The sequence below is a fragment of the Xiphophorus hellerii genome, chromosome 19 (genome assembly GCF_003331165.1).
Source record: "Xiphophorus hellerii strain 12219 chromosome 19, Xiphophorus_hellerii-4.1, whole genome shotgun sequence".
In the NCBI taxonomy this organism is placed as follows: Eukaryota; Metazoa; Chordata; class Actinopteri; order Cyprinodontiformes; family Poeciliidae; genus Xiphophorus; species Xiphophorus hellerii.
The window spans coordinates 28,108,562-28,135,897 of record NC_045690.1 but is presented as its reverse complement, the minus strand read 5'-3'; the positions used below and the strand labels follow the sequence as shown (position 1 = coordinate 28,135,897).

Here is a 27,336-nt window from a genome sequence, read left to right as displayed (position 1 = left end):
TTAAGAGCTAAATTAAGCTAATCATTATCTTAAAGAGCCACACAGCAATTTCAAGATTAGCTTTATACCACATTGCCTGCTGAAACGGGCAATGTGGTATAAAGCCTTATGGACTAAGTTTTTTCCTTTGTCCATAGGGCTTTAGTGAGACACTAACAGTGTTTAATTTTTACAAGTGTCTTTGAGTTTGTACTGTTATAGCTACTTGAAGCAACTCTTTCACATGTGTTTTTAGTAAGAACATAACAATTAGACTTAGTTTATTTAAGCATAGTAAAAACCTCATTCACAGACATACAGAAAACTTTTGAGCTCTGTGAAAGTGACTAGTGCAGGACATCTTTGAAACATGTAGTACAATTTACTTCTGTACTCAGATTTGTATGTTTGAGGTTGTGACCTCTATCATTTCCATATTTTACACTGTACTTTAAACAATATTTTTTGTGTAACAAACCAAGATCATTACTGTCATTTAGCTCTCTTTAAAAGTCTTACGAAGGCATTCAATATAAACAGGAAAAATCAGAATTTCAATCCAAAATGACCTACTTCTTGTTTTATGTTGATCATGACTGCAAGAGACTTTTCTGTACCCCCTTTCTTCCATACTGTCACAATGATAGATACCGAAACATGGTATCGTTCAATTTTACGTGAATAGGTATACCTCTTCCAGTGGAGCCACTTGATCCCCACAACTGACTCAGCCTTTTCTTATGATATTGAGTATGACTTGTCACGTCTCTAGTCCAAGGTCAGCTTTCCCAAGTTCACTATTCACCTTTCCTCAAGATCCAAGCAAACTTGATCTGTTTCAGCATGTGATCCGACAGAAAATCTGGTTGGATGATGAACTCAGCAGTTAGGACACGTGAAGTCAAAATGTGGCCTCGCAGACTTTTAGCAGTTTCTTGTGACTCTATCTCCAACTGTACAACCAAGATAGACATGAGGTCTACTTGGTCAGTGCTACGTATTTTTTGTCTACATATTTCTTTCCTGGAATTTAATGACTGAGGCGATGCCTCTCTGTGTGAACTAAATGATTCAATTGTAATCAGGCATCTGTCAGTGAGAGCCAAATGTGGTACTTTGAATGAAGTTTGCAATAGTCTTTGGCCTTTAACAGTTTAGGGGATTGTTTGGTGGCCTGAAATTGTTTTCAGGCTCATCCAAACCCCACTGATGTTGCTATTCTTTAGCTGACCCTTCATCTTCTTTTTGTAAACTCCCCTGCCCCTCTTTATTTTTTTTCTCAGTTTTTACTGCACAGCTCTCAGTCCTCACTTTTTTCTGATCTAAAAACTCTCTTCCTATGCCTGATGAGAGCCTTTATTTCAGGGTTGTTCCATGGCTTGTTTGAGAAACATTGTACCTAGATTAATCTCGATGTGATCCCCATGAGGAGCACAGAGCTCTTCTCTCACAGTGGAGCTGAAACAATCCCTCAGAGCCTCTTCAATCTCTTGTAGTGCTCTATCTATAAAGTACTAAATAGTGTTTGTTATTATGCAATAGTCAGCCCCGCCCACTCCTCTGGGTTGACTACTGTCCAGTTCTCTGTCTAACAGGTCCGGAATATCTCTAAGACCTGGGTCTTACCCTACAGGAGGTCTATGAGAGATAATCTTTTTAAACTGGTGGCGAGAGAGGCTCGTCTAGCTCTAACTACCTTCGATCCAGAAGTTACAACCCTCTACAGTTAAGAAACAATCAGCTGAGTAGCCCTCACAGTTGCATAGCTCCAATAACCACTTCTGTTAACGGTAGCCCTCTCTCTAAAATAACCTGCACTTGGAAACGGCTAGATTAGATTTAGTGACTTAGATCCAAGTCCCAGGGTCGTTATTTTTATACTCACTAAAGGAAAGTCCGAAGCCACCACATTACTAGAATCATGCACACTAATTTTACTTTAATTGGAGAAACTAAAATAATCAATGACTCAATTAATTTCAATGTCCACCAACTTCTACAGAATTTTAAAAAGTATATTTATTAAGCAAGCTTTAGCAGGGATAAGTGACATACAAATTAATTATTAGAGATTACAGTACTAATTTAGAACAATAAAATCAACATAAACCAACCATATTATTCTAACTCCTTTCCCTGGCCTGTGTCACTAATAAACTGAGAGAGGCTTTTGGGGAGCAGTTCAACTCATACCCAGATGGCAGTTGATCCGGCAACAGAAATCTTCAATTCCTTGGTCAGAGTCTTTGCTCCTTGTGTGGCAAAATCCTCTTTAGAACAGAAGCAAAGCAGAACGGGTCATTATCCTTTGAATGCCCAATTATTTATCCCTCTGGGACCTTTGTCTTTCCTCCAAGTCTGTTGCAGTGAGTTTGAGATCATTGGGTTGAGGCAGAGTCGGCGGTAGAATCAGGAGCCAGGGCTGGGGGCTGAAGGATCTTGTCCCTTTTTGGCAGCGCAAAGTCTCAACTTCCCCGTAGCTCCAAAGTGCGGTCCTCTGCTGATCTTTTCTCTGCGTCCTCCTGTTGACTCGTCTTCAGTGCCGCGGACTAAGAACAGTTTGTTCCTCTTTCTGCCGTCTTTTATACTATCTCAGCCCATGGTTGTGTATGGGGAGGCGGTGTACGTGACTTCTTGAACGTTCGATGAGTCTATGGAAAGTCCCAACCTTCCCCAACTGTTAGCCCTTGCGTAACTTACAGCGTTAAACATCATGTGAACTTCCTCTTTTTGCTAGCCATCTGGTGTCTTTCGTAATCGTACTCCTTGAAACTCCCCTGCTCCCCCGCTCTACTCAGCTTGCCTATTGCGACACAGCCTGAGAACAGGACCTCACCCATCACTTTAACTTCATCTTTTTAAATCATCACATTTCTGTTAATTCATTATAAATCATTAACACAATCATCTTATCATTTACATTCATCATAACTTTGAGTATGGTTTTAAATCAACACAGTTCTGTAATCCATTGTTAATTATCAAGCATGATTGTAAATCAACACATTTCTGTAATCTATTATTAAGTATCAACCATAATCATCATGTTTTTATAATCATTACAAATTAAGATACAAAAATACATTTCAGAAAATCATTCAGTGTTTAAATGTGCACATACATATTTATCCTTAATTATACTTAAATCAAACTGCAAGGCACTCTATTTCTCTCAGGCCCTTATGCTCTGTTTTCTGCGTGTACCTGGAAAGATCTCACAACACTACGCGAGTTTTCACGACAATAGTCTTGGGATAAAATACATTTGTGAGGTTCTTATCAAGTATGAATCATGTAGAACATGCCCTCTCAAAATCCCCCCTAGTGTTTTGAACACATACAGTCTGTATGTTCCTTTCCAAGTCTTCATACTGAGCCAGGCTGTTGAGGTCATACTTGTCCAAACTGTTGGTTCTTTTAACTCTGGTTGGAAAACATGTTTGCTTACAGAAAAATGGGAAGAAACAAATTTGTCTGTAAAAGTCTGAAATTAAATATTAGATTTGGATTTAAATTAGCATTTTAAAAGGCGTTTCTGTAATGCAATGCTTTTAAGTCTTAATTACTTTTTAAGCAAATACCGTACATAAAGATCTTTGGTGTTCTGTCTGTTCTATCTGTCTGGTGATGTATAAAGCACTTTATCTTGTGTATTTTTTTTTTTGCTGTCTGAATAAACTGGCTTGTAATGTTCAGTGCTCACAGTGGAAAATAGTTTAAAATAGACGTTGGATACAGATATGTCCACACCAATCCGTATGAAGTGCTGTTGTTCCAGATGACTTTTTCAAAAATAATCCTTTTTATTTTTTTAGATGAGAGAATTGGATACCCATCAGAGTAACACCGATTACTGGATTGAGGGGCTCCAGCAACAAATGGTGTCCCTGGTCAACCAAACTAAACCTGGGGACAGACTTCATGTAGCAGAGGTTAGCTATCAATTGTTCTCCCACATACATTTAATACATGTAAACTAATGGAGTATAAAAACAAATTCTTAAAAAATATATTTCATTTATTTCTAATGGTCTTTGTGGTGACACTTCTCCTCCTATTTCTAGGCCATAATGAGTTCCAAGGCTGAAGGTGATTACAGAGTCCAGAAGCTCAGGAGTCTTTGTCAGAGTGTTTGTTCACAGGATCTTGGCAAACAGAAAAAGCAAGACCTTGCGCAAAGATTACAAGACAGTGAGGAACAGTGGGCAAGGCTGCTAAAAAATGCTAAACAAGCAATGAGTGAAGCTGAAAGGCAGTGTGCTCTGGATCTTCAGATCAGGAACTTTGAAGCCCTGAATGAAAGCATTGGCAACTGGCTAAAAGGAAGGCAGAAGGATCTTATGTCTCTGGATAATGAGACTGATCTAGAACAAGTGATAAAAACGTCTCAGGTATGTATAAAGTTCTAGGAGAAAAGTACTTTTGCAAACTACTTACTTTTTAAAGATAATTTTAAAAAAGGGATATTTAAAATCATCCATCATTTCTACTTCTATTGCTTTCCCTGAACCAGTTCCTTAAAATTCAATTGTTATTGTTTGACAAGTACTGCTTCATATTTTGAGTGAGTTGGAATGATTCCTATGTCAGTGAATTTTGAATGTGTACAGAAAGCTGCGAGTGGTATCAATCAGGACCATTCTAAACATAAAGTGGACTTTTGTAAGGCAAATAAGGAGACATGATTGACACCTCAAGTAAATGTACTGCTACAATATGCATGCACAGTTATAGTAAGAAGAGTAACTGTGCATAACTGTAACTGTAAGTTTTGAGAGTTTTGCAAAAAAAAAAAAAAGAAGCAGCAGAGTCAGGTCAAATTTATGGGTTAGTTTGGCCTACTCAAGGTCCAAATTTAATTTATCTGAAAATTCCAATAATTTCCTATACAATTATGTAGACACACACACACTCACAATGAAAGTTTTCTTTTTCCTTTGTCTGTGTGCTTTATTATAACATGTATACTAATTTAAACTCCTTGCGTTGAAAATGTGTTTTATCATTAGAACATCCTGAGCCTCAAGCCTGAGGGAGACTCAAAGCTGTCTGAACTGACAAGACATAGCCAGAGTTTGTCTGAGCAGGAAGGCAGACAAGAATTTTCAGTGTATGCACAGCAAAAGGCCCAGAAGGCAGCACAGAACTCAGAAGAACTTTGGAGGAAAGTCCTGCAGACTGCTGAAAACACTCTGCTGAAAGCTGAGGTCCACTACTCACTCTCCAGAGAAATGGGGGCCTTCCGAAACCATGCAGATAACACTAAAAGTTGGATTGAAGGCCTGGATAAACAAGCTGAATGTATGCAAGGTGGGATGCAGGGCAGCAAGGCTCAGCTAGAGGAAAGAATGAAAACTGCACAGGTATGATATTCATAAGAACATTTTTTAAACAAATCATGCTGCAATGAACATTTTCTTTCATGTTCATTTTTCAGTCACTAACGTTTACCACATAAAGATGATTACTCAAATAGTTTTTCATTAGCTGAAAATGTTTATTGGGACCATCTCAGATATGAATGTCTGTGGTTTTACAATGATTTATGTATATCAGCACAAACTTTGCATGTAGGTCATCTTGAGCTTTAAGTCAAATGGTGAAAGTCAAGTGATGGAGCTGAAGAGGCGAGCACAGAGTCTCTGTGACTATGCAGGCCTGCCAGAAGATAAGAGGATGGAGGCTCAGCAGATTGTCCAGGATGTAGAGATACAGTGGAGGGCAGTTTTGCAAACTGCTGAAGAGACCCACAGGTACAAAGCATGTTTTAGAATAATTGTAACATAATTTCAACAAAATCCTTTTTGATTTTTGTGATGTGCTGATGTATTGATAAAATCAAGGAAACATGGTACTGAAGACAGTGGTCCTATTCTGAAATTTAGACCTCATCTTACCTCAGCAGAGAGGCTCTATTCTAAATCTTATCTCTGGTTTTTATAATTTTGTGATAGTTTCAAGTTGGTGTGAAGGTCACAAACACAGGCAGTAAGATGATTTTTGAAGAAGTTAAGTAATGAAATATACTGAAAACATACAAACTGAAAGTAAAGTAACATAATCTAAACACATGAAACAATAGCAATAGTGGCAGGCAAACAATGTTGAGCATCGCAGGTGGGTCTCACACTGAGCTGAGGAAATAAGGAGCTTTAAATGCTGGGAAGATGATTACTAGACAACGGAAAAGTCAGACTATTTACTGAGCAAAAACATTAGGCTGCATTGAACGAAGGGAAGCTGGCTCTGGATAATGACTGAATTAACAAGTGAAACTTAAGAAAACAACAACTAACAGAAGCAGACCACAAAAATAAAATCAAAATAAAAAATGAAACAAACTAAAACCAAACCTAAATTAACATTTTGTGTATATTCATCCATCCATCCATCTTCTTCCGCTTATCCGGGGTCGGGTCACGGGGGTAGCAGCTTCAGAAGGGAGGCCCAGACTTCCCTCTCCCCAGCCACTTGTTCCAACTCCTCCGGGAGAATCCCGAGGCGTTCCCAAGCCAGCCGAGAGACATAGTCCCTCCAGCGTGTCCTGGGTCTTCCCCGGGGCCTCCTCCCGGTGGTACGTGCCCGGAACACCTCACCAGGGAGGCGTCCAGGAGGCATCCTAACCAGATGCCCGAGCCACCTCAACTGGCTCCTCTCGACGTGAAGGAGCAGTGGCTCTACTCTGAGTCCCTCCCGGATGACTGAGCTTCTCACCCTATCTCTAAGGGAGAGCCCAGACACCCTAAAGAGAAATCCCATTTTGGCCGCTTGTATCCGCGATCTTGTGCTTTCGGTCATGACCCAAAGCTCATGACCATAGATGAGGGGGGCAGAGTTCTGTATGGTTTCGAGGCAATTCTGGTCCACCATCCAGCGTCTCAGGAGGGGGAAGCAGTGCGGCACCAACACTGTTTATACAGTAGTGGGGATGGTGTGCTGCGGATACAAGCTGCCCCTCCACTTGGGGCAGTCTCCCCTGCCCCGGAGATGGCACTCTACCCTTTTCCGACTCAAGACCATGGCCTCAGATTTGGAGGCACTGATCCCCATCCTGGCCGCTTCACACTCAGCTGCAAACCGCTCCAGCAAGATCTGCAGATCACGGCCTGATGAAGCCAACAGGACCACATCATCTGCGAAAAGCAGAGATGCGATCCTAAGGCCACCAAAACGAATCCCCTCAACACCTTGGCTGCGCCTAGAAATTCTGTCCATAAAAGTAATGAACAGAATTGGTGACAAAGGGCAACCCTGCTGGAGTCCAACTCTCACCAGAAACAAGCCTGACTTACTGCCAGCAATGCGGACCAGACTCTGACACCGGTCATACAGGGACCGGTGTCCCTGTATGACACCGGTCCTTGTATGACCGGTGTATGTATGACCCATACATACAGGTCATACATGACCTGTAAGTCATGTATGTCATGTATGACATACATTACATTGTATCATACATACAATGTTACAATGTTACAGTCATGGCCCTTTGATATGGATGTATCAAAGGGCCCAGTACCTCATACTCCCGGAGGACCCCCCACGGGGCTACCCGAGGGACATGGTCGAACGCCTTCTCCAAGTACACAAAACACAAGTAGACCAGTTGGGCAAACTCCCATGCGCCCTCCAGAACCCTGCTGAGGGTGTACAGCTGGTCCAGTGTTCCGTGACAGGATGAAAACCACACTGCTCTTCCTGAATCCGAGGTTCGACTATCCGATGGACCCTCCTCTTCAGGACCCCTGAATAGACCTTGCCAGGGAGGCTTAAGAGTGCGACCCCTCTATAATTGGAGCACACCCTTCGGTCCCCATTTTTGAACAGGGGGACCACCACCCCAGTCTGCCAATCCAGGGGAACTGCCCCCGATATCCATGCGATATTGCAGAGTCGCGTTAGCCAACACAACCCTACAACATCCAGAGCTTTAAGGAACTCCGGGAGGATCTCATCCACCCCCGGGGCCCTGCCACCGAGGAGCTTTTTAACCACCTCGGCAACCTCCTCCCCAGAGATTGGAGAGCCCAACCCAGAGTCCCCAGGCTCAGTTTCCTCAATGGAAGGCATGTTGGTGGGATTGAGGAGGTCTTCAAAGTAATCTGCCCACTGGCCCACAACGTCCCGAGTTAGGTCAGCAGCACACCATCCCCACTACTGTGTAAACAGTGTTGGTGCCGCACTGCTTCCCCCTCCTGAGATGCTGGATGGTGGACCAGAATTGCCTCGAAACCATACAGAACTCTTTCTCCTTGGCCTCTCCAAACTCCTCCCATGCCTGAGATTTTGCCTCAGCAACCACCCGAGCCGCATGTCGCTTTGCCCGCCGGTACCCATCAGCTGCTTCCAGAGTCCCACAGGCCAAAAAGACCTGATAGGACTCCTTCTTTTGTCTGACAGCATCCCTCGCCAAAGGTGTCCACCAACGGGTTCAAGGGTTGCCGCCTCAACAGGCACTGACAACCTTGCGGCCACAGGTTTGATAGGCCGCCTCGACAATGGAGGCATGGAACATGGTCCACTCAGACTCAATGTCCCCTAAACGACAGTCAGGACCCGTCCCCCAACCCGTAGGCGGAGGGAGACTACCCTCTCGTTCACCGGGGTAAATCCTAATGTACAGGCACCGAGATGGGGGGCAACAAGTATGCCCACTCCTGTCCGACTCCTCTCACCGTGGGCAACTCCAGAGTGGAAGTATGACAGCCCCTCTCAAGGAGACTGGTGCCAGAGCCATGCATCGAGGTGAGACCGACTACTTCTAGCCGGAACCTCTCAACCTCACACACTAGCTCCGGCTCCGTCCCCACCAGAGAGGTGACATTCCACGTCCCAAGAGCCAGCTTCTGCAACTGAGGATCAAACCGCTAGGGTCCCCTCCCTTGGCCGCCACCCATCACACAATGCACCTGACCCCTTTGGCCCTTCTCACGGGTGGTGGGCCCATGGGAAGGGGGACCCATGTTTCTTCTTCGGGCTAAGCCCGGCCGAGCGCCATGGGAAAAAGCCCGGCCACCTGACGCTCACCGTCGTGCCCCCCCTCCAGGCCTGGCTCCAGAGTGGGGCCCCGGTGACCGGTGTCTGGGCAAGGGAACGCCAAGTCCAATGTTTTTAATCATCATTGGGGCCTTCAGGATGCACTTTGTCTGGTCCCTCACCTAGGACCTGTCTGCCTTGGGTGACCCTACCAGGGGCATGAAGCCCCAGACAGCATAGCTCTTAGGATCATTGGGGCACTCAAACCCCTCCACCACGATAAGGTGGCAGCCCAAGGAGAGGGCTGCCACATGAATTGTGTATATTCATGTAGTTTTATTGTGACTGAATTTTTTCCTGCTTATATTCATGATAAGAATGTGTCTTTTAATTGATGCTCGTATTTTAGGGTTACCCTGAGATTCTTTATAGAATCCTGCAAATAAAGAGTCTTAATATTGTTATTGGTGTCTTAAAGCTCAGAGCAAAACCTAAAAAAATACAAAACCAAAGTTTAAATTCTGATTTCTTTTTGAAAAAGAAAATAGAGCATTAAGGAACATAATTAAACCAGATTTTCTAGCATATGTGCTGTAAGTGGTCACTTCCCAATTCTGTTTTAAGCAAAATTAGTATTAGTGTCATTAGAACTGTCAGTGTTATAAAAACGGCCCAGACCCTCTCTGGGTAAGGCGTATCCAAAAAATTGCCAACATTTACAGATCCAGATTGTGAGTTCCTGGTCAGGGCCCATCAAACTGTAGATCAGTTAATCTTGGTCACCACATGGTTTTGTTCCTGAAACATTACTTGGAATGTTTCATGAAAATTGGAGAGTTTTTCAATTCTTCTTGCTCGATCATATTTGATCCTGATTTCTGACGTTCTCTTATCTACCACCTACCACCCTGCAGACAGCTGCAAGGTTTTATGGACCGCCTGCTTTCTTGCAAGTTTAATCAGGACCAGGCTGAGGCCCTACTGGCTGAGATCCAGAAGCAGGCATCCAGCCTTCCACAGATATTCACGTGGCCAGGCTTGGGAGAGCGACGACAGGCTGTTGAGCAGGCCCAGACCCTCCTGGAGCAGAGCACAACCTTAGCCCCTGTATTCTCAGATGTGCGTTCACAGGTAAACACAAAGAATTTAAAATATTTTAGTTATTAGAGAACAATTCTAAATATGTCTGCTTCTTGAAGGCTGAGGAGCTGTATGAAATCACACAAGACCAAGTTTGGATTGAACCTTCCTGGACAGCCATGGAGGAGGCCATTCCTGCCCTGCTAAAACAGCTAACTGTGAGCATAATAAAAATAAGAGAAATGTGACTGCAGCTGCTGTTTCAGTCTAAACATGAATTTCTGTTCTCAGGATGTGGTAGCAAACTTGGAGCAAGGTATTGTGATGGAGCGGCAGTGCACTCTGCTTATTGAACAGCATGAAGCAGCTCAGGACTGGCTGAGAGAACAGGTTAAAGGCCTGGGACCCCCACCTACAGACAGATCTGGCCTTTACAATTCTGTCAACACCCTAAAGGTTAACACATTTAATCTTCACAGTTTAAGTTGGAATACTTAGTCATCAATGGGTCACGTTTGGAATAAGAACTACATTTCTTAGACTTTAATTTTTGGCACTAAAAGACTGAACAGTGTTGGCCAAATGACTTTGCAGTGACGTACGTGTTTAGTCCTTTTTTTAGTTTGTAAGTTTGTTTGCATGTGTCTCCAGAATACTAACATACATTTAAATATATTTTATGTGAAGAGCCAGTGTTAAGAGTTTTAATGTTTCTTCCTCATACACTAGACCCAGTCCTGAATCACTTCGGTCATACTCTATATTTCCAATGTTAGAGGAGAAACACATATAAACAACATATAAGCAAAAAAACAAAATAAAACCTCAGGTAACGTCCGACTGTCCGGCATGTTTTCACAAACACTGCATCTTGTCAAAGTACTGTCACTTTTAGTTTACTACAATTCTGACAGTAAATGAACAGATATTGTAGGTAACTTAAGGTGAGACACAGAACTAGTAGAGGCTGTCGTTCAGCATTATCTTATTGCTAAGTGATAGATCAGGTTCAAGCCGAACAACAAAACATAACACACAAAACATCATTATGTACTTACATCACCATCATCTGTAGATTAGTGTTGAACAGTATGAAGTGAACCTTCCTTTAATCCAAGTATTTTGGCAAATTGTGCTGTGGGCTGTTTCTAGTTTTCAGAGGACTACAATTTTCTTTGGCCATATTTCAGGGATATTGCAAAAAAAATAAATAAAATGAAGCCACACTGCTTTGTTCTCCGTGACTGAGAGAAAAAGCATGGACATGTGCTCTATTGCAGCCGACAACACAGCATTTTCCTTTTACAGAAGCCGTTATTCAGGGTAAATCTAGTAGAACAAACTTAGCATTATTTTATACTGAAGTGGGTGGAGCCCCACTTTTGTTGTCAGGTCTGGGTATGGCTTGGGTGTGCTATGTAACAAAATTGTGACACAACAATTTGCAGGTTTTTGAAACAGGTTGTATTGCAGATACCAGTAGGACATTTACTTATTCCCAAAGAACAGTAGGTGTTTTTTTGTTTGTTTGTTTTTGACTATTTCTAGAAGCATTAGATAACCAAAATGGAAGGACACAGACATGCAAAAAGTAAATTTTTCATAACAGTGAACCTTTAAAGTTTTAAGCCAGGTACAAAACAATAAATGTGTCCTGTGTCTGGGTACAGTTCCTTTGCAAAGTAGTAACTTTTCAGGCATGTGAAATTCGTACATAGCCAGACAGACATGACCAAAACATAGTTCAGATATGTGCTACTGAGTAATTATTCACCTCTTTTTTGAAAGTGCCAAATGTGCCTGAAATGAGTAGGCCAAAAAGGGCCCATAGATACGTGACTGGTCAAATATTTCAAAAATTTTATTATTATTATTATTAGTAATAATAATAATAATAATAATAATAATAATAATAATAACTATCACATAATCAAAGAGATGTTGAAGAAAAAAAATAGTAAAAAAAAAAATCCCTACCTCAAAGTTTCTTTACAGGCTCATATGAAATTCATTGACTTTTTGCGACAACAAACATCAAATTAAACAAATATATTTCATAAAATTTTAACAAACAAATGGCTTCTACCGCGATAATTATATGAAATTAAATTAATTATATCCCAACTTCAGAAGATTTGCCTTTACCTTAACAGTGCTCTTTGGTTCCTCCTTTTAATCTCTAGTTTCTCATATTGAGGTCATCAAATCAAATTTCAGATCTACCATAACTGACTGACACCTGCTGGCCTCAGGTTTGCAACCAGTAACCTCCTCCCAGTGTCAGAATCTCACTGAGGAAGAAACTGCATTAGGTTTTCTATCACTTTATTATTTCTGCTATAACTGATGTATAATCACATATAAAATAAGTCAATAAAGTTTAATTTACAATTTTTATGTCTTCATGTTATGAGGTAGATCTCAGCCGGCTGGTGAGAGAGAAAGTAGATCTTGGTCTCAAAAAATTTGGGCATCCCTGCTACAAATGTATCTTTACCACACATTCTGACATTTGTGCATGAAATGTTTCAGATATTTTATCTAATCAGTCTTCTGCTGTCCATATCTTGGAGTTTCTATACACGCTAGAAAAGCATTTAGAGGTTATTGTCACTAAAATGAGAACAAAAGGATTCCAAGCTTTTTTTCTTGGAATAAACATGCTAACATATAATCTGCAACAAACTCAGATTATTACCTTTGGTTTATCGGCTTAAACCCAATGTGAGACCTCCATGTCCGTACCTCTAAACTTTCACAGAAATCCTCTCCACAGGGCTGGAGCATTACAATTTATAAGCACGCAATAAAGTGATCATATTGCACTTGACAACAGGTTGTAGTAGGTACGTTCACCTCACGTTTCAACCTAAGGAGCCTGTTGTTAGTCTTTGTGCGTTTGTTTCTTTCCACTAATAAACATTCTCTCAGTTTCCTGTTCTGTTTCACATCCAGAACAGGAACGTGAAACAGTAGATTAGACTAATCTACTAATTAGTCTAATTAGAGAGACTAATTAGTAGATTAGTCTGTCTTTCTAGAGACTAATCTACTAATCAGATTGACAAATTGAGTGATGCGAGCTCCAGTCTTTCATAGCGTCATTGATGGATATGACTATACTGACAGGAAGTAGCTTATTATTTTGTGTCAAAAATACAGTGAATATGCCATTGTTGCCATAAACACTGAAAGTGAATAAAACTGTTTGCAATACATTATTTCACGTCTGATCATTGAAGTTGTATAATCTTTGGCCATGTAATACTGATGACCTATTATGCCTAATAACATCAATAATAATAAGAATAATAATAGCAATAGTAGATTTTATTTATGTAGTGCTTTTCTTAAAACTCAAGGACACTACAGGAATCAAGCAAAATTACAAACGGAGCACTCAAGTACATCAAACAAAATATGAAACATAAAAGAGGACGTTAATCATACCTTAAAAGCTGTTCTAAAAAGGTGTGTTTTGAGAAATGATCTGAATGTGTATAGGTCTGAACTGTCACGGATGTGTTTGTAGAGGGAGTGCCATAGGATGGGAGCAGCTATGGAGAACGCTCTATCACTTCAGGTCTGATGCTTGGTTGTTAGTGATAGAGACATGAGGAGTGGAGGCTGTGTGAAGGAGTGTAATGGGGGAGCAAGTTGGTTAGGTAGCATGGGGCTTGATTATGGAAGGCTTTGAAATGGATGCGCTGAGAGACAGGGAAGGAGCTTCTGGAGAACTAGGGTGGTGTGGTCACAGGAGTAGGTATAGCCAAGAAGGGGAGTGATGGATGGAGAAGTAATATTTTTTAGATGAAAGAAGGCAGTTCTTATCAGGTTCAAACAACCTAAAACATTCAAACACCACACAAATAGGAGAAAGACAAGAAAGTTTTAGATTTACTTGTGGCAAGGAGAACAGACAGGAGCGTGCTTCAGTTACAATCTCCCACCGTTCTGAAGCACGTGCTACCACACCCTTTCTTTATATTTTCTTACGGTGGTCCCTAGTCACATAGCTTATTCTGTTATCTTGAGTTAATTATGTAGCGTTGCTGCTTCTTCTGTTCTTCTGTTCTCTTGAGTCACAGGCGTGTTGGACCTACGGGCTGACGTAGTGCAAAGTGCAGAGTTCAGTTCCTGTTTGCTTCCTTCTGCAGGCGGTTGAGTTCAGTTCTTGTTTGTTTCCTTCTGTAGCTACAATGCAGAAACTGGTGAACTCACATAACAATGGGAGCTGTTGCGCAACAAAACAACTTCACACCACAAACACAGCAAACATAAGATAACATATACTAAATATTTCTAACAGTTCTGCTCTTCTGTTACACCATGATAGAAGAGCAGTGGAGGAGCTGTTGTTAAATTGTTGTCTGTTTGTGAGATATGACTGTAAATAGGAGACAGCGATGTCGGTGATGTTGAGGGAGCATTCTATATTGGAGAGAAAAATGGTGTGACTGATGGTGAGGTCTAAGAGGACAAGAATGTTGAGATGTCCAGAGTTTGAGAAAAGGAGATCAATGGTGACTTTTAGTAGGGCTATTTCTGTGCTGTGAAGTGAACGGAAGTCAGAATGAAATGGTTCATGCAAGTCATTGGAAGTAAGGTGGGTTTTCATTTGATTGGCAACAACATTTCCAGTATTTTAGACAGAAAGGGGATGTTGGTCAGATCGTGTCAGGGTTTAGTCCGGGCTGTTTGAGGATGGGTGTCATAGCAGCGAGTTTGAGGGTTTGGGGGACTGAACCAGAGCTGAAGGAGGGTGACAATGATGATGCCACTGATAAGTGGAGAAATGACAGGGAGACAGTTATTTACAAACATGGATGGAATGAGGTCCAGAGCACAAGTGGAGCTTTGCATGCCTGAAATGAGTTTGGACAACTCCATTGGGGTCACAGGAGGAAACTGACAGAAGCAACCTTTTTCATCAAACATAAACACAAGAAGCCCATATTCACAACTGTTCTTACAGAATTTCACCTATGTGCATCTAGGGATGCGTACCTTTGACACTTGAATTGATTTGGTATTGATATCTGGTACCATCAGTGATGGTACTCGACGGTACCAATTTTTGGAACTTTTGTGTGTGTTGTTTTTCATAAAAAAATATTTTCTTATATAACATTTAACAAATATATCAAGACAACATCCAACTCTTTATATTCACAGATGTTTGACAAATTTCTTTAAAGTGAAAACTCTTCAGAGCAATTAACGGAGTGTTTTGTCTCATCGAACAAATTAAAATCCAGCTCCATGTATTCCTATTTATCAAGTCCCCTCAGTTGCATCGTAAATGTTGCTGTTGCCATAACCAAATGTATTAAACATTTGTCCGTCCATGTTGCCGGCTACAGAAGAAGAGTCCGTGACAGATGCAGGTGTGCTAGCAGAGGCTAATGCAGGAGTTGTAGGTCTGAGGCTGTCGAAAGTTGTGCACTCTTTAGAAAAATCTTGTGTTTAGCCAGGTGTTTTCTCAAGTTGTGCATGCTTTCAACACTGGCCTTGTACCTCACGTCACAAATATTGCAAAGAGCATAATTTGCATCGCATTTTGAAAAATGGAGCCATTCATTTGAGTGTTTTCTAACGGCTGTGCTTACTTACAGTCATATGAAAAAGTTTGGGCTCCCCTATTAATCTTAATTTTTGTTTTTATTTCTAAATATTTGGGTGTTTGCAATAGCTATTTCAGTGTGATATATCTAGTAACTGATGGATACAGTAATATTTCAGTATTGAAATGAGGTTTATTGGGCTAACAGAAAATGTGCAATATGTATTAAAACAAAATTTGACAGGTGCAAAAATTTGGGTACTCTTATCATTTTATTGATTTGAATACCCTTAACTACTTTTCACTGACTTACTGGAACACAAAATTGATTAAGTAACTTTATTATGATTTGAACTTCATAGCCAGGTGTAGCCAACCATGAAAAAGGTATTTAAGGTGGCCTATTGCAAGTTGTTCTCCTATTTGAATCTCCTCTGAAGAGTGGCATCATGAGCACCTCAAAAGAACTCTCAAATGATCTCAAAATAAAGATAGTCCAACATAGTTGTTTAGGGGAAGGATACAAAAAGTTGTCTCAGTGATTTAAACTATCAGTTTCCACTGCGAAGAACATAGTAAGGAAGTGGAAGACCACAGGGGCAGTACTTGTTAAGCCCAGAAGTGGCAGGCCAAGAAAAATATCAGAGGCAGAGAAGAAGAATGGTGAGAACTGTCAAGGACTCCCCACAGACCACCTCCAAAGACCTGCAGCATCGTCTTGCTGCAGATGGTGTCACTGTGCATCGCTCAACAATTCAGTGCACTTTGCATAGGAGAAGCTGTATGGGGGAGTGATGCGACAGAAGCCTTTTCTGCCAGCACGCCACAAACAGTCGCTTGAGGTATGCAAAAGCATATTTAGACAAACCAGCTTCATTTTGGAATAAAGTCCTGTGGACTGTTGAAACAAAGATTGAGTTGTTTGGTCATAAAAAAAAGGTGTTATGCATGGAGGTGAAAAAACACAGCATTCCAAGAAAAACACTTGCTACCCACTGTAAAATTTGGTGGAACTTCCATCATGCTTTGGGGCTGTGTGGCCAATGCCGGCACAGGGAATCTTGTTAAAGTTGAGGGTCGCATGGATTCCATTCAATATCAGCAGATTCTTGAGAACAATATTCAAGAATCAGTTACAAAGTTGAAGTTACGCCGGGGATGGATATTCCAGCAAGACAATGATCCAAAACACCGCTCCAAATCTACTCAGGCATTCATGCAGAGGAACAATTACAATATTCTGGAATGGCCATCCCAATTCCCAGACCTGAATATCATTGAACATCTGTGGGATGATTTGAAGCGGGCTGTCCATTCTCGGCAACCATCAAACCTAACGGAACTGGAATTATTTTGCAAAGAGGAATGGTCAAAAATACCTTCAACTAGGATCCAGGAACTCATTAAAAGCTATAAGAAGCGTCTAGAGGCTGTTATTTTTGCAAAAGGGGGATCTACTAAATATTAATGTCACTTTTCTGTTGAGGTGCCCGTATTTTTCTTTTAGTCCAATAAACCTCATTTAAATACTGAAATATTACTGTGTCCATAAGTTATTGGTTGTATCAAACTGAAATAGCTGTTGCAAACATCCAAATATTTCGAGATAAAATAATAGGGGTGCCCAAACTTTTTCATATGACTGTAGTTTACTGAACTAGCTGACGTCATTACGCCCCTTTGTGTGCTATGCTGCATTCAGGACAAATATGGAAAATCCCCCAATCTTCCTCCATACTGTCACGATGATGCGTTTAGGTACCGAAACGTACCGTTTGTTTTTATGTGATTAGGTTCTTTGTAGTACTGAAAGAATTTGGTTGGTACTTATAAAAGTATAAAAGAATTCGGTACCTATCCCTATGCGCAACCTTAGTCCAGGCCTCCTGGTCTAACATTTTCGTCTTTTTCTAGGCTTTGCTCCAGACAGTTGATAGGGAGCAGAGAGACATGATGGAACTGGATTCTGCCAAAGACTGCTTGTTGAGCCTCTGTGCTCCTGGAGGTCAAGATGCTATCACACTGGAGGTTCGCTACCTCCATGAACAGTGTGCCAAATCAGAGCATGAAGTGAGGAAGCGCCTGACAACCTGTGAGAGGCAGTTAGAGGAGATGGACTGTGAACTGGCCCAAATATCCCAGGAGTTAAAGGAGAGAGCAGCTGCCCTGCAGTGGGAACTGCGCTCTCTGGACCAGGCATTTAGTTACAGTGAACCACAGAACAACATAGCTCAGCTTCAGCAGCACTGGCTCAGCCTTCAGGTATTGTCTGAATTTTCTTTAAAAATGTTTTGCTGAAAAAAATGCACCTTCTGAAATAATTGTTTCTCTCCCACTGTGCCAACTGTTGAGTAATGTAGCTTTTCATTTTTCTGTCAGAACTGTGAGAACTCACTGCTGGATTTGGGTGTCAAAGTTCATGACCTGTACCAAGAAGTAAAATCTGCAACATATACCAACGAGTTACCTGCAGAAATTATCAGTTTGGTTGAATCTTTATGCCAGCAACATACCAGGTACCATTATTACAAACACCTTTTCCTGACATTTCAACAGAGCTGCCATTCACAATGTTCACAATTATTAGGCAAGTTTGAGTTTTGACCATATCATCATTTTTATTCATATTTTCCAACACTAAGCTGTATAAACCTGAATTCTTATTGAATGTAAACATATCTGATGTTTATTTGTTTAATGAGGGAGAGTGAGAGCTAAGGAGATCAACACTATATCAAGGTCTGTAGAATTATTAGACAGCTTCTTTTAATCAGGCAAAATGAGCTGAAAAAGAGACTTAAGTGACTCTGAAAAGTCCAAAATTGTAAAAAGTCTTTTAGAAGGATTCATCACTCTTGAAATTGCTAAGACATTGGGTGTGATCACAACTTAGCTGGAGTGCCCACAGTACTTAATTACATACATTGAAAAGACATCCTGCCTACATTTAAGCTTGGTGGTAGCTCACTGATCCTCTGGGGCTGCTTTGTTTCCTCTGGCACTAGAAACCTGCTGAGCAAAATGGATTTGATAAACTATCTGGAAATCCTTGGAAAAAAATCCCCACTGTCTGTGAGGAAGCTGGAGCTTTGGTGACACTGGAGAGTCAAACCCGATGTCCTGAAAAATTCTCTAGACTGATCATCAATGGCTGCAGCACACAAACCAAATGATCCTAATGAACTGAATACATTTGGCTACGAAGTGTACACCAAGATTAATTAGGAGTAATGCCAGAAGCTACTGCCTGGTTTATAAATCCTATTTTTAGCAGGTCATACCTGCTGAATGATGCAGCCTGAATTTATTATTTATTGTGGTTAATTAGAGCCTGATCAAAAAAAGAATAGAATACTTTGGTCCTTGTTACTTTAATTAAAGGTGTCATCCTTGGAGCAGAAGTCAGAGACTGATGGTGTTCTATGAAAAATGATCAGGTTCCCTTATTCTAAAACTATAATGTTTGCTGATGGAGACTTTATATATATATATAATATATATATTAAAAAATATATCAGCAAAAAATATTATATTAACCCTAACCCTTAACCCCAACCCTAGCAAAAAAGTCTCCATCAGCAAACATTATAGTTTTAGAATAAGGGAACCTGATCATTTATATATACAGTATATATATATATATATACACACCCATTTCTGTTATACCTGGTGCCAGAAACAGCAGAAACATGCTACACTCATTGACTCTGATTTCTAATTAAATGGAATCAAAAAAAGTATTCCCCCACCATGTTATTTATTGAACCTACTTTTTTCCTGAGTTGCACAGACACTTATTTGTATTGTATGTTTGAACGATTACAAGATCAATTGATAACAACTGCACTACATTTTCTTTCTCTGCATTGACAGTTTGGAGTTTAGGCTAAGTGACCACCAAGGGGCCTGTTCTACAAACACAGCTCATTATCTGAGGGACTCTATTTCTATTATGCAACAGTGGACCCACAGCAACCCTTCAGACTTAGTTTCTTCTGTGCAGGTTTTCTCCTTGTCTCTCAATCACGTCACATATTTTACTGTTAAATTATTGCTAATATTCTGCTTCTTCATCTATGCTATCATAAAATATATGACATAAAATATATTACACAGATATGTGAGCAAAAGTTAATGTTTTTTTTTCCCTCTTGGTCTCAGATGGCCACAGACGAAGTTGAAAATCTGCAACACAATCTGCATGAAGCACTTTCTCATCAACAATTTCTAACAGCCTGCCTGACACAAGACTTGTTTGAGAAGTTTAAGAAAGAGTGCTTAGAGACTCTTGAACATGTAGATGCACACAAGAACTCTTTAAATCAGAGCTTGAAGGTAACTACATCATAGAATTGTTTCTAAATCAATGTTTTGTAAGATCAAGAACGAAACGTGATCTTACAAAAGTAAGACTAAGAAACATGGTGTTTCTTACTTTAAATAAAGTAACTTAATTCTAATACAAAAAACCTTATTTCAGTTTTCTCTGTTTTATTGAAGGAAATTGAACAGAGAGGCGAACAACTGCCTGATACTCAGTCCTTGGATATGTCTCATGTAAAACTGGTGGAAACAAAGAGTACTGTTGTGGCACCACCTCGTAAGAACAAGAGTTTCCATGAGAAGCAAAGTGCATCCTTACCCAAAACATCTACATCTGTTATGGATGAATTATTGGTTCATGTTGAGGAAATGCAGACTCAAATTCTGAAACCCAGTTTGAAACCAGTCTTGGAAGTTTCAAAAAGTGCTACATGTGAAGAAATTTCACTGATTCCATCCAGAAGAAATTCAAAGTGCTTAGAGACTGAAAAAGAACTTGTCCATACAGAGGTGGAGTCTGACATGAGGAAAGCTACAAAAACTCACTGCAGTGTTATTAGTAGAAGTGAGCCTGAAACCAAGTTTGAACCAAGTAACATTGAGGCCAGGAGTCAAATATTACTCTCAAAAACAAGTGATGCTAAATTGCAACAGAACCAGGAATATTTTAAAATTGCACCATCTGGCGTTACTACTGTTGAAAAAAATGCAAGTGTTGTGTGTCCACAGTTTGTTCAAAGGTACCCTGATCCAACTCTTTTAAGACAAAAAGAGGTTCGACCTCCCAGACAAAAACCAATGAGTCCAAAATGTCCCTCTAAATATCTTGAACAACAAATGGTACAAGCAGAGCTAACTGAAGTCAGCCATGGGGAAGAATCAAAACTTATACCAATCAGAAGAAAGTCAAAGACTGCCGTCCCTGCTGCAACTTGCAGGGAAGTTGCTTTTGATAATTGGAGTACAGAAGTTGACCCTGAAGATAATAAAACACCTGTCAGCTTGGAATCTTCAGATTTGCTCAGAGAATCAGAAACAAAGGAAACCACTGATGAAGAGAAAGATAAACCTTCTCCAGCCAAAAGAAGATTAAAAGGTCAAGAAACACCAATAGAGCATATCTCCAAAACATTGGCAGAAAGCCATACCCATCCAAACAGTGACAAGTCTTTACAGAGTTCTAAAGAGCAACAACGGGCTTTTGTAGAAGAAACTGAACTTATATCAAGTCGTCGGAAGTTGAACCTTGAAGTTCAGTTGGAGTTATATTACTCTGCCAATATAACACCAAGTGTAGATCCTGATGATACCCAGCAAGAATCAAACTTTGCCACAGAAACCTTTATAGACAGTCCTTTTTTGTCACCCAAAAGAAAATCAGAGAAAACAGAACTGTGTGTTGTACAAGCCTTTGTACAGATGGATGAGGCTGAAAGTAATACGTCTTTACAGTTTGAACAAAATAATAATGAATCTATGGCTCAAGGATCTTCAGATCAGTTCATAGAATCAACTGACTCTTCTCTTAAGGACAAAGGTAAATTTTCATCAACTAAATGTATCTCAGGAACATCAAAACCTTTGCAAGACACCATTGCAAAACCTGTACAGGATAAATTAATGTGGCCTGAAGGACAGAATCCTTCAGAAGAAACAGAGACCATTTTAACAGAAATAGCAGTCATACCGATAAGGAGAAAATCAACATGTAGTGACGTTTCAGCATCTGTCCAGCCTGCCACTATGGGAATCTACAAGCTGGAGTCTAACGAAACAAAAAAAGAAATTGGAAGTGAAAAAGCTACTGATCAAGAAGAACATGAGCCGGTCCTAACCACAAGGTCCAACTGTCTTGTAAGTTATCAAGAACATTTTAGCAAGGAGAAGGCACAGGGAATGGAAAATGATCAGATCAGATCAGGGGGAAATGAAAGACAGGCTGAAGTACTAGTAGTAGAGTCAGTTAAGCTTATACAAAACAAAAGAAAGTCAGAATGTCAAAAGCTTCCTCTAGAACACTTGACTAATCAGGTTCCATCAAATGAAAAGTATGATTCTGAGAGCTCAGTGCCACCATACACAGAGGAAACAGATTTTAATTTGGCAGGAACTGAGCTTAGACAAACAAGAAAAGATGTAACAAGGGTTGAGCCTTCAGCAGGTCCAGAGTTACTATGTGCTACTGATGTAGATACAACACATCTTATAGAAAAGCATAACAGCCTTAAATTTACCACAGCAGAAAATAACAGCAATGACAATGAAGCTGTAGCAGAAGACATCAGCTCAGAAAAAAAGAATGATTTCCAAGACCAGGATCAACAAGAAAAGGAAAAGGCCACAGTTGATCTAGACACAGGTGGAAGATTACTACAGTCATTAGATAGTCCTTTCCACAAAGTAGAAACCTGTGCTTCAGCTCATGCTAATGGCTCTAAGGCAGACATTTCATACAGTTCAAGTATACCATGCAAAACATTCGACACCGGGCTGCAGGAGTCTGAGCACAAAGCCAAAGAGACTCCTCACCAAACTATTTCTCAATCTTCAGAAAGAGATGTGGACGTGGTTTCTGAAGTACAGTGTCTGCTTTCTTCTGATACTATAGATGTTTCCATAGCTTTACAACCAGAGACTATGGCTGTTGGAACTGGTGCTTTAGAGATGAAGGAAATAAGGAAGGAACTTAACACAGAAAGAGATTCTTCAACTCAGCCATCAGATATACTAACTACTAGTCGGGAGGAATATGAGTACTTTACAACCACAACATCAAAAAGTTTCCTTGTTACCCCAGAAACTTTTTACAAGGAGGAAACACTGGTGACGAAAGCTCCTGATCATCAGATAGCTGAAGCTACTACTGAGTTGATGTATTTTAGAGACCAACCAGAACTAATAGATTCAGTTATAAATGAACAAAGTCCAGACAAAATTGAGTCACAGAATCTAAGTAATAGTGATAAAAATAAAACCCAAAGTAAATGTGGAGAAGCACCTTCAAGAACACAAGATGACAGAGAACCATTTTCAACTTCTGTAGTGGGACTAACACAGATTTCATTAACCAAACAAAAGTCAGAAAGCCCCAAAAATGTTGATGAAATGAAGGCATCTGGAACAAAGACAGAAAATGGCAATATAGACAACCAAACTATTGTACAACAACACAGTGACATAGCTGAAGAAACTAAAGTTCAGATTCTGGAAGATGAGACTCTACAAGGCATGAAAGTAGCCACAGTCATTCTTGATACAAGGGAAAAATGTATGGGTAAAGCAAGTTATCTTAGCCACGAGTTGGACACTTGTGCATTAAGCCATCATGCTAAAGAGAATGAGGAAGACATTTCAGCCATTCCATTAAAGTCATGTCAGGAGTCTGAGCATAGAGGCAGAGGTTGTCCACAACAAACAGTTGCCCAGTCTTCAGAAAGAGATCTGGACACTGCTTTCAAAGTGCAACTTTCTTTTTCCTCTGACTCTTTAGATCCACCTATTACAGATAATTACATATTAAATTTGTGGAAAAACACAGAGAAAATTGAGAAGAGATATTTGATTCTTGATGTGCCTGCAGCCGCATTAAGTCAGATAAGTGAGATAGAGCTAAATCAACCTGATGCAGAGTCTCAAGGCAAAAATATTTCCAACAGACATAGCTCTGCTGTTTCTACACTTGCTTTGTCTCAAGAAGAAAGGACTGAGCTCACAGAAATACACTTAACAGAGAATGACAATTTTAAACTGAGAGGAACTGTGAGTGAGCAAAAAGAGTCTGAGCATAATGCATCACAGGAAATATATGAGAAGCTTAAGGAAAGTTCTGTGCACAAAGTCAAAGAGAAGGAAGAAAAGTTTGCTCAGAAAGAACCTGACTGCATTCTAGATCTAGATATCACTAGCAGTCCTGAGGTCACTGACAACACATGTGTCACAGGAGATAAGACAGTTGAGGAGCCTGTTGAAAGTATTATCCAGGAAGATATTATTGAGAAAACCTCAGCTGAAATCAAGGCTCCTGGTTTGGAAGCAGCAATGGTACACATGACAGAACCTATAGAAATAAGCTTTTATGAGCAAGACCAAATACATCAGATTGAGACTAGACTGGCAAAGGAATGCAGTATTCCAGTTAAACGTCCCACTCTTCTAACACATAAGGGTGATGCAAAATCTGTCACCTTAGAGAGATCTCAAATACTGGCCAAAGTCTGTATTCTACAGCTAGATATGCAGAGCAGCCAAGAAGAGAGTGATCCCACCTCTAAGGAAGAAGAAAAAGAGACAGTCATAGATATTGATCGAACACATAACCAGTCTGAAAAATATATAGTTTCTCTCAACCCAGAGGAAGCTACATCTACAATGAGTGAGATAGATCAAGAAAGTAGTAGCCAAATTGTAGGTAGTGTCGGTCAAGCTAGCTCTGTTCAACTCACTTCTTTTGGTTATGAGTCAGTACACCCACAGGAAACAAGAGTCATTGAAATATGCTTAAATGACAAAGACATAGGTCACAGAGAAAAAGAGACAAAGATAGAACTTTTGAGTACAGAAAATGAAAAGGCTGGGCCTGGCAAAAGACATAGTTTCATGAAAGATCATCCTGAAATGGCAACTGAAACACCAAATTATTTTTCTAACAGCCTTGGAGAAAAATCCGAAGAGTCAGAGAAAACTCACAAGGAACCTGAAGAACAAGAAGCCCAACAAGCCAGTGCTAATGGGCAGGAAAACATGTTTGTCAAAGTAGATGAGCCAGAAATAGATGGAATAAGAGTGGAATCACAACAAACTGACTCCAATGTGTCTCAGGATGACTCCTCACAACCATTGTCTTCATGTGATGCGGACACTGTACTTGATGACAAAACGACCTCTGAACAAGGTCATTTCAATACAGAAGTAATGAATAGGCAAGACATCTGGAGAACCGTAGAGGAAAGACGTGGGGATCTGTCCCAGAAACTGAATGACAACTCTATTACAGAAAAAGGAAAACGGTTGTTGATTTTACAACCAGATACTAAGGTGCATAAAACCACATCAGTGGTTACAATCGCAAAGATGCCAAAGACTGATCCAAATGAAACATGCATACAGGGCCATCGAGGGATAGGAAAGCAAAACCTAATTTCTGTAGATGTTTACCCTGAAGAGATGTTAATGGTAGATTTAAAACGGCAAGTATCTTTTGACGCAAAGAAACCTGAAATAGATAATGAAAAAATTCAAGATTGCAAGCAGCTAGAATCTGGGAATGGTGCATTACCTGAGGTAGATAAAGATCCCAGTGTTGCAGAGCAACCATCTAAACTGGTAATACATGACACTGATGTTGGACCAGAGACCTTTTATAAGAACTTTATTGAAAATACAGAAATTTTTGTGAGCCCTTTTGAAGTCCGAATTGCAGACACTGAAAAGCAGCTAGGAATGGTGCCGTGCATAAAGACTGACTCAATAAAAGAAAGCCAAGATGCAGCAATAGCAAAGGTTCAACAAGGGTTTGAAAGAATTAAAGAAGCTGTTCAAGAAACCTTTACAGAGCGGTTCATGTCTCAACGTAGCTTGGTCCAAACGTATAAACACTCAACAGATGCAAAAGAAAAGATTGGTGAACAAGTGACAGAGACTGAAGAAAGTACAGTCAGTGCAGATCTACAGCTTCAAACTCTTGATGATGAAGTAAAGCTTCAGACTGTGAACTTGCCAAAGGTAAGTTATTCTATTATAGCCATCAGTTTTGTATAAGGAACACAAATCTTAGCCCCAAATAGAATACACGAATGGTAAGAAAGAAATATTGTCATTGAAGTCAGACTACTTGCAGCTTCCAGGGTCATGTGACACATATTATATAAGGTGTTGTGTTGGAATCTTAAAAACTTCATTAGCACTCGACTGGGACGGTTAAGAAATATAGTGAGAAGCACTTTATTACCCCTAAAGGGCTGCAGTGAAAACTTAACATATTTATTTATGAATGCTCACATGAAGCCTTTTCATTTTTATCTTTTGGAAATAAAGTGATCTAGCCTAGCCATTGTGTTCCCATGCCATTCCGCTTGATTCTCATCTCCCTTCCTTGCTCTGTCTGGGTGTGATGGATTCCTCCAGTAGAATTTCAACTGGGTCAGTCACTGAAAAGAAATAGTAGTTGTGACTGTTGATGTCGATTTTCTGCGCTAATTTAGAAGTGTAGTTGGGGCGTGCTGTGGTGGCGCAGGGGGTTAGCATGCCCCATGTTTGGAGGCCTTAGTCCTCGACGCGGACGTCGCAGGTTCGACTCCTGGTCCCGACGACCTTTGCCGCATGTCTTCCCCCATCTCCTCACCCTCCTTCCTGTCTGCCTACTGTTGAAAAAAATACGAGCCACTATCGCCGCAAAAACTCTTCGGAGAAAAGGAAAAAAAAAAAAAAAGAAGTGTAGTCTGCCTGTAGTTGTAGTTTAGCAATGGCAGGAAGTTTCCAGCCAAAGTTGTCCGTAATGTATATCTCCAGGAACTTAGAGCTACTGATCTCCTTTGTCTTGTTCAATCAATCAATCAATTTTTATTTGCATAGCACATTTCAGCAGCAGGGCATTTCAAAGTGCAAACAAAAACACAGTCATACACCAATCAAAACATTACATTAAGTCAAGTGCCATCGTTAAATTCGTAATTAATTACATTTCAAATACAATTCTTAACAGGTGGGTTTTTAGTCGAGATTTAAAGGAAGTCAGTGTTTCAGCTGTTTTACAGTTTTTTGGAAGTTTGTTCCAGATTTGTGGTGCATAGAAGCTGAATGCTGCTTCTCCATGTTTGGTTCTGGTTCTGGGGATGCAGAGCAGACCAGAACCATAAGACCTGAGGGGTCTGGAAGGTTGATACAACAGCAGATCTTTAATATATTGTGGTGCTAAGTTGTTCAGTGATTTATAAACTACCAACAGTATTTTAAAGTCTATTCTTTGAGCTACAAGGAACCAGTGTAGGGACTTTAAAACTGGTGTTATGTGCTCTATCTTCCTGGTTTTAGTGAGAATGCAAGCAGCAGCATTCTGGATCAGCTGCAGCTGTTTGATTGATTTGTTGGACAGACCTGTGAAGATGCTGTTGCAGTAATCAATGCGACTAAAGACAAAGGCATCGATAAGTTTCTCTAGATCTGGCTGAGACATTAGTCATTTAACCCTGGAAATGTTCATCAGGTGATAGAAGGCCAACTTTGTAACTGTCTTTATGTCGCTCTGAAGGTTCAGGTCAGAGTCCATCACTACTCCCAGGTTTCGGACTTGATCGCTGGGTTTTAGTTGTAATAACTGAAGCTGTGCATTGACTCTAGATCGCTCCTCTTTAGGTCCAAAGATAACCTCAGTTTTGTTTCTGTTCAGCTGGAGAAAGTTTTGGCACATCCACACATGT

General features: G+C 40.4%; 1 protein-coding gene across 4 annotated transcripts in view; it reads left to right on the top strand.

Annotated features, from left to right (window-relative positions):
- The window catches only part of LOC116708782 (uncharacterized), a 246,275-nt gene that overhangs the window by 203,299 nt on the left and 15,640 nt on the right, over positions 1-27,336 (top strand). For 3 of the 4 annotated variants that reach the window (XM_032546812.1, XM_032546811.1, XM_032546810.1), the window contains 12 exons: positions 3,795-3,911; positions 4,044-4,370; positions 4,989-5,342; positions 5,554-5,732; positions 9,870-10,086; positions 10,155-10,253; positions 10,327-10,491; positions 17,513-17,860; positions 17,978-18,114; positions 19,472-19,601; positions 19,760-19,933; positions 20,099-25,642. In XM_032546812.1, coding sequence (XP_032402703.1) covers positions 3,795-3,911; positions 4,044-4,370; positions 4,989-5,342; positions 5,554-5,732; positions 9,870-10,086; positions 10,155-10,253; positions 10,327-10,491; positions 17,513-17,860; positions 17,978-18,114; positions 19,472-19,601; positions 19,760-19,933; positions 20,099-25,642 — 7,791 coding nt within the window. The remainder of the gene's footprint in view (positions 1-3,794; positions 3,912-4,043; positions 4,371-4,988; positions 5,343-5,553; positions 5,733-9,869; positions 10,087-10,154; positions 10,254-10,326; positions 10,492-17,512; positions 17,861-17,977; positions 18,115-19,471; positions 19,602-19,759; positions 19,934-20,098; positions 25,643-27,336) is intronic. The other variant, XM_032546813.1, reaches the window with a different exon arrangement.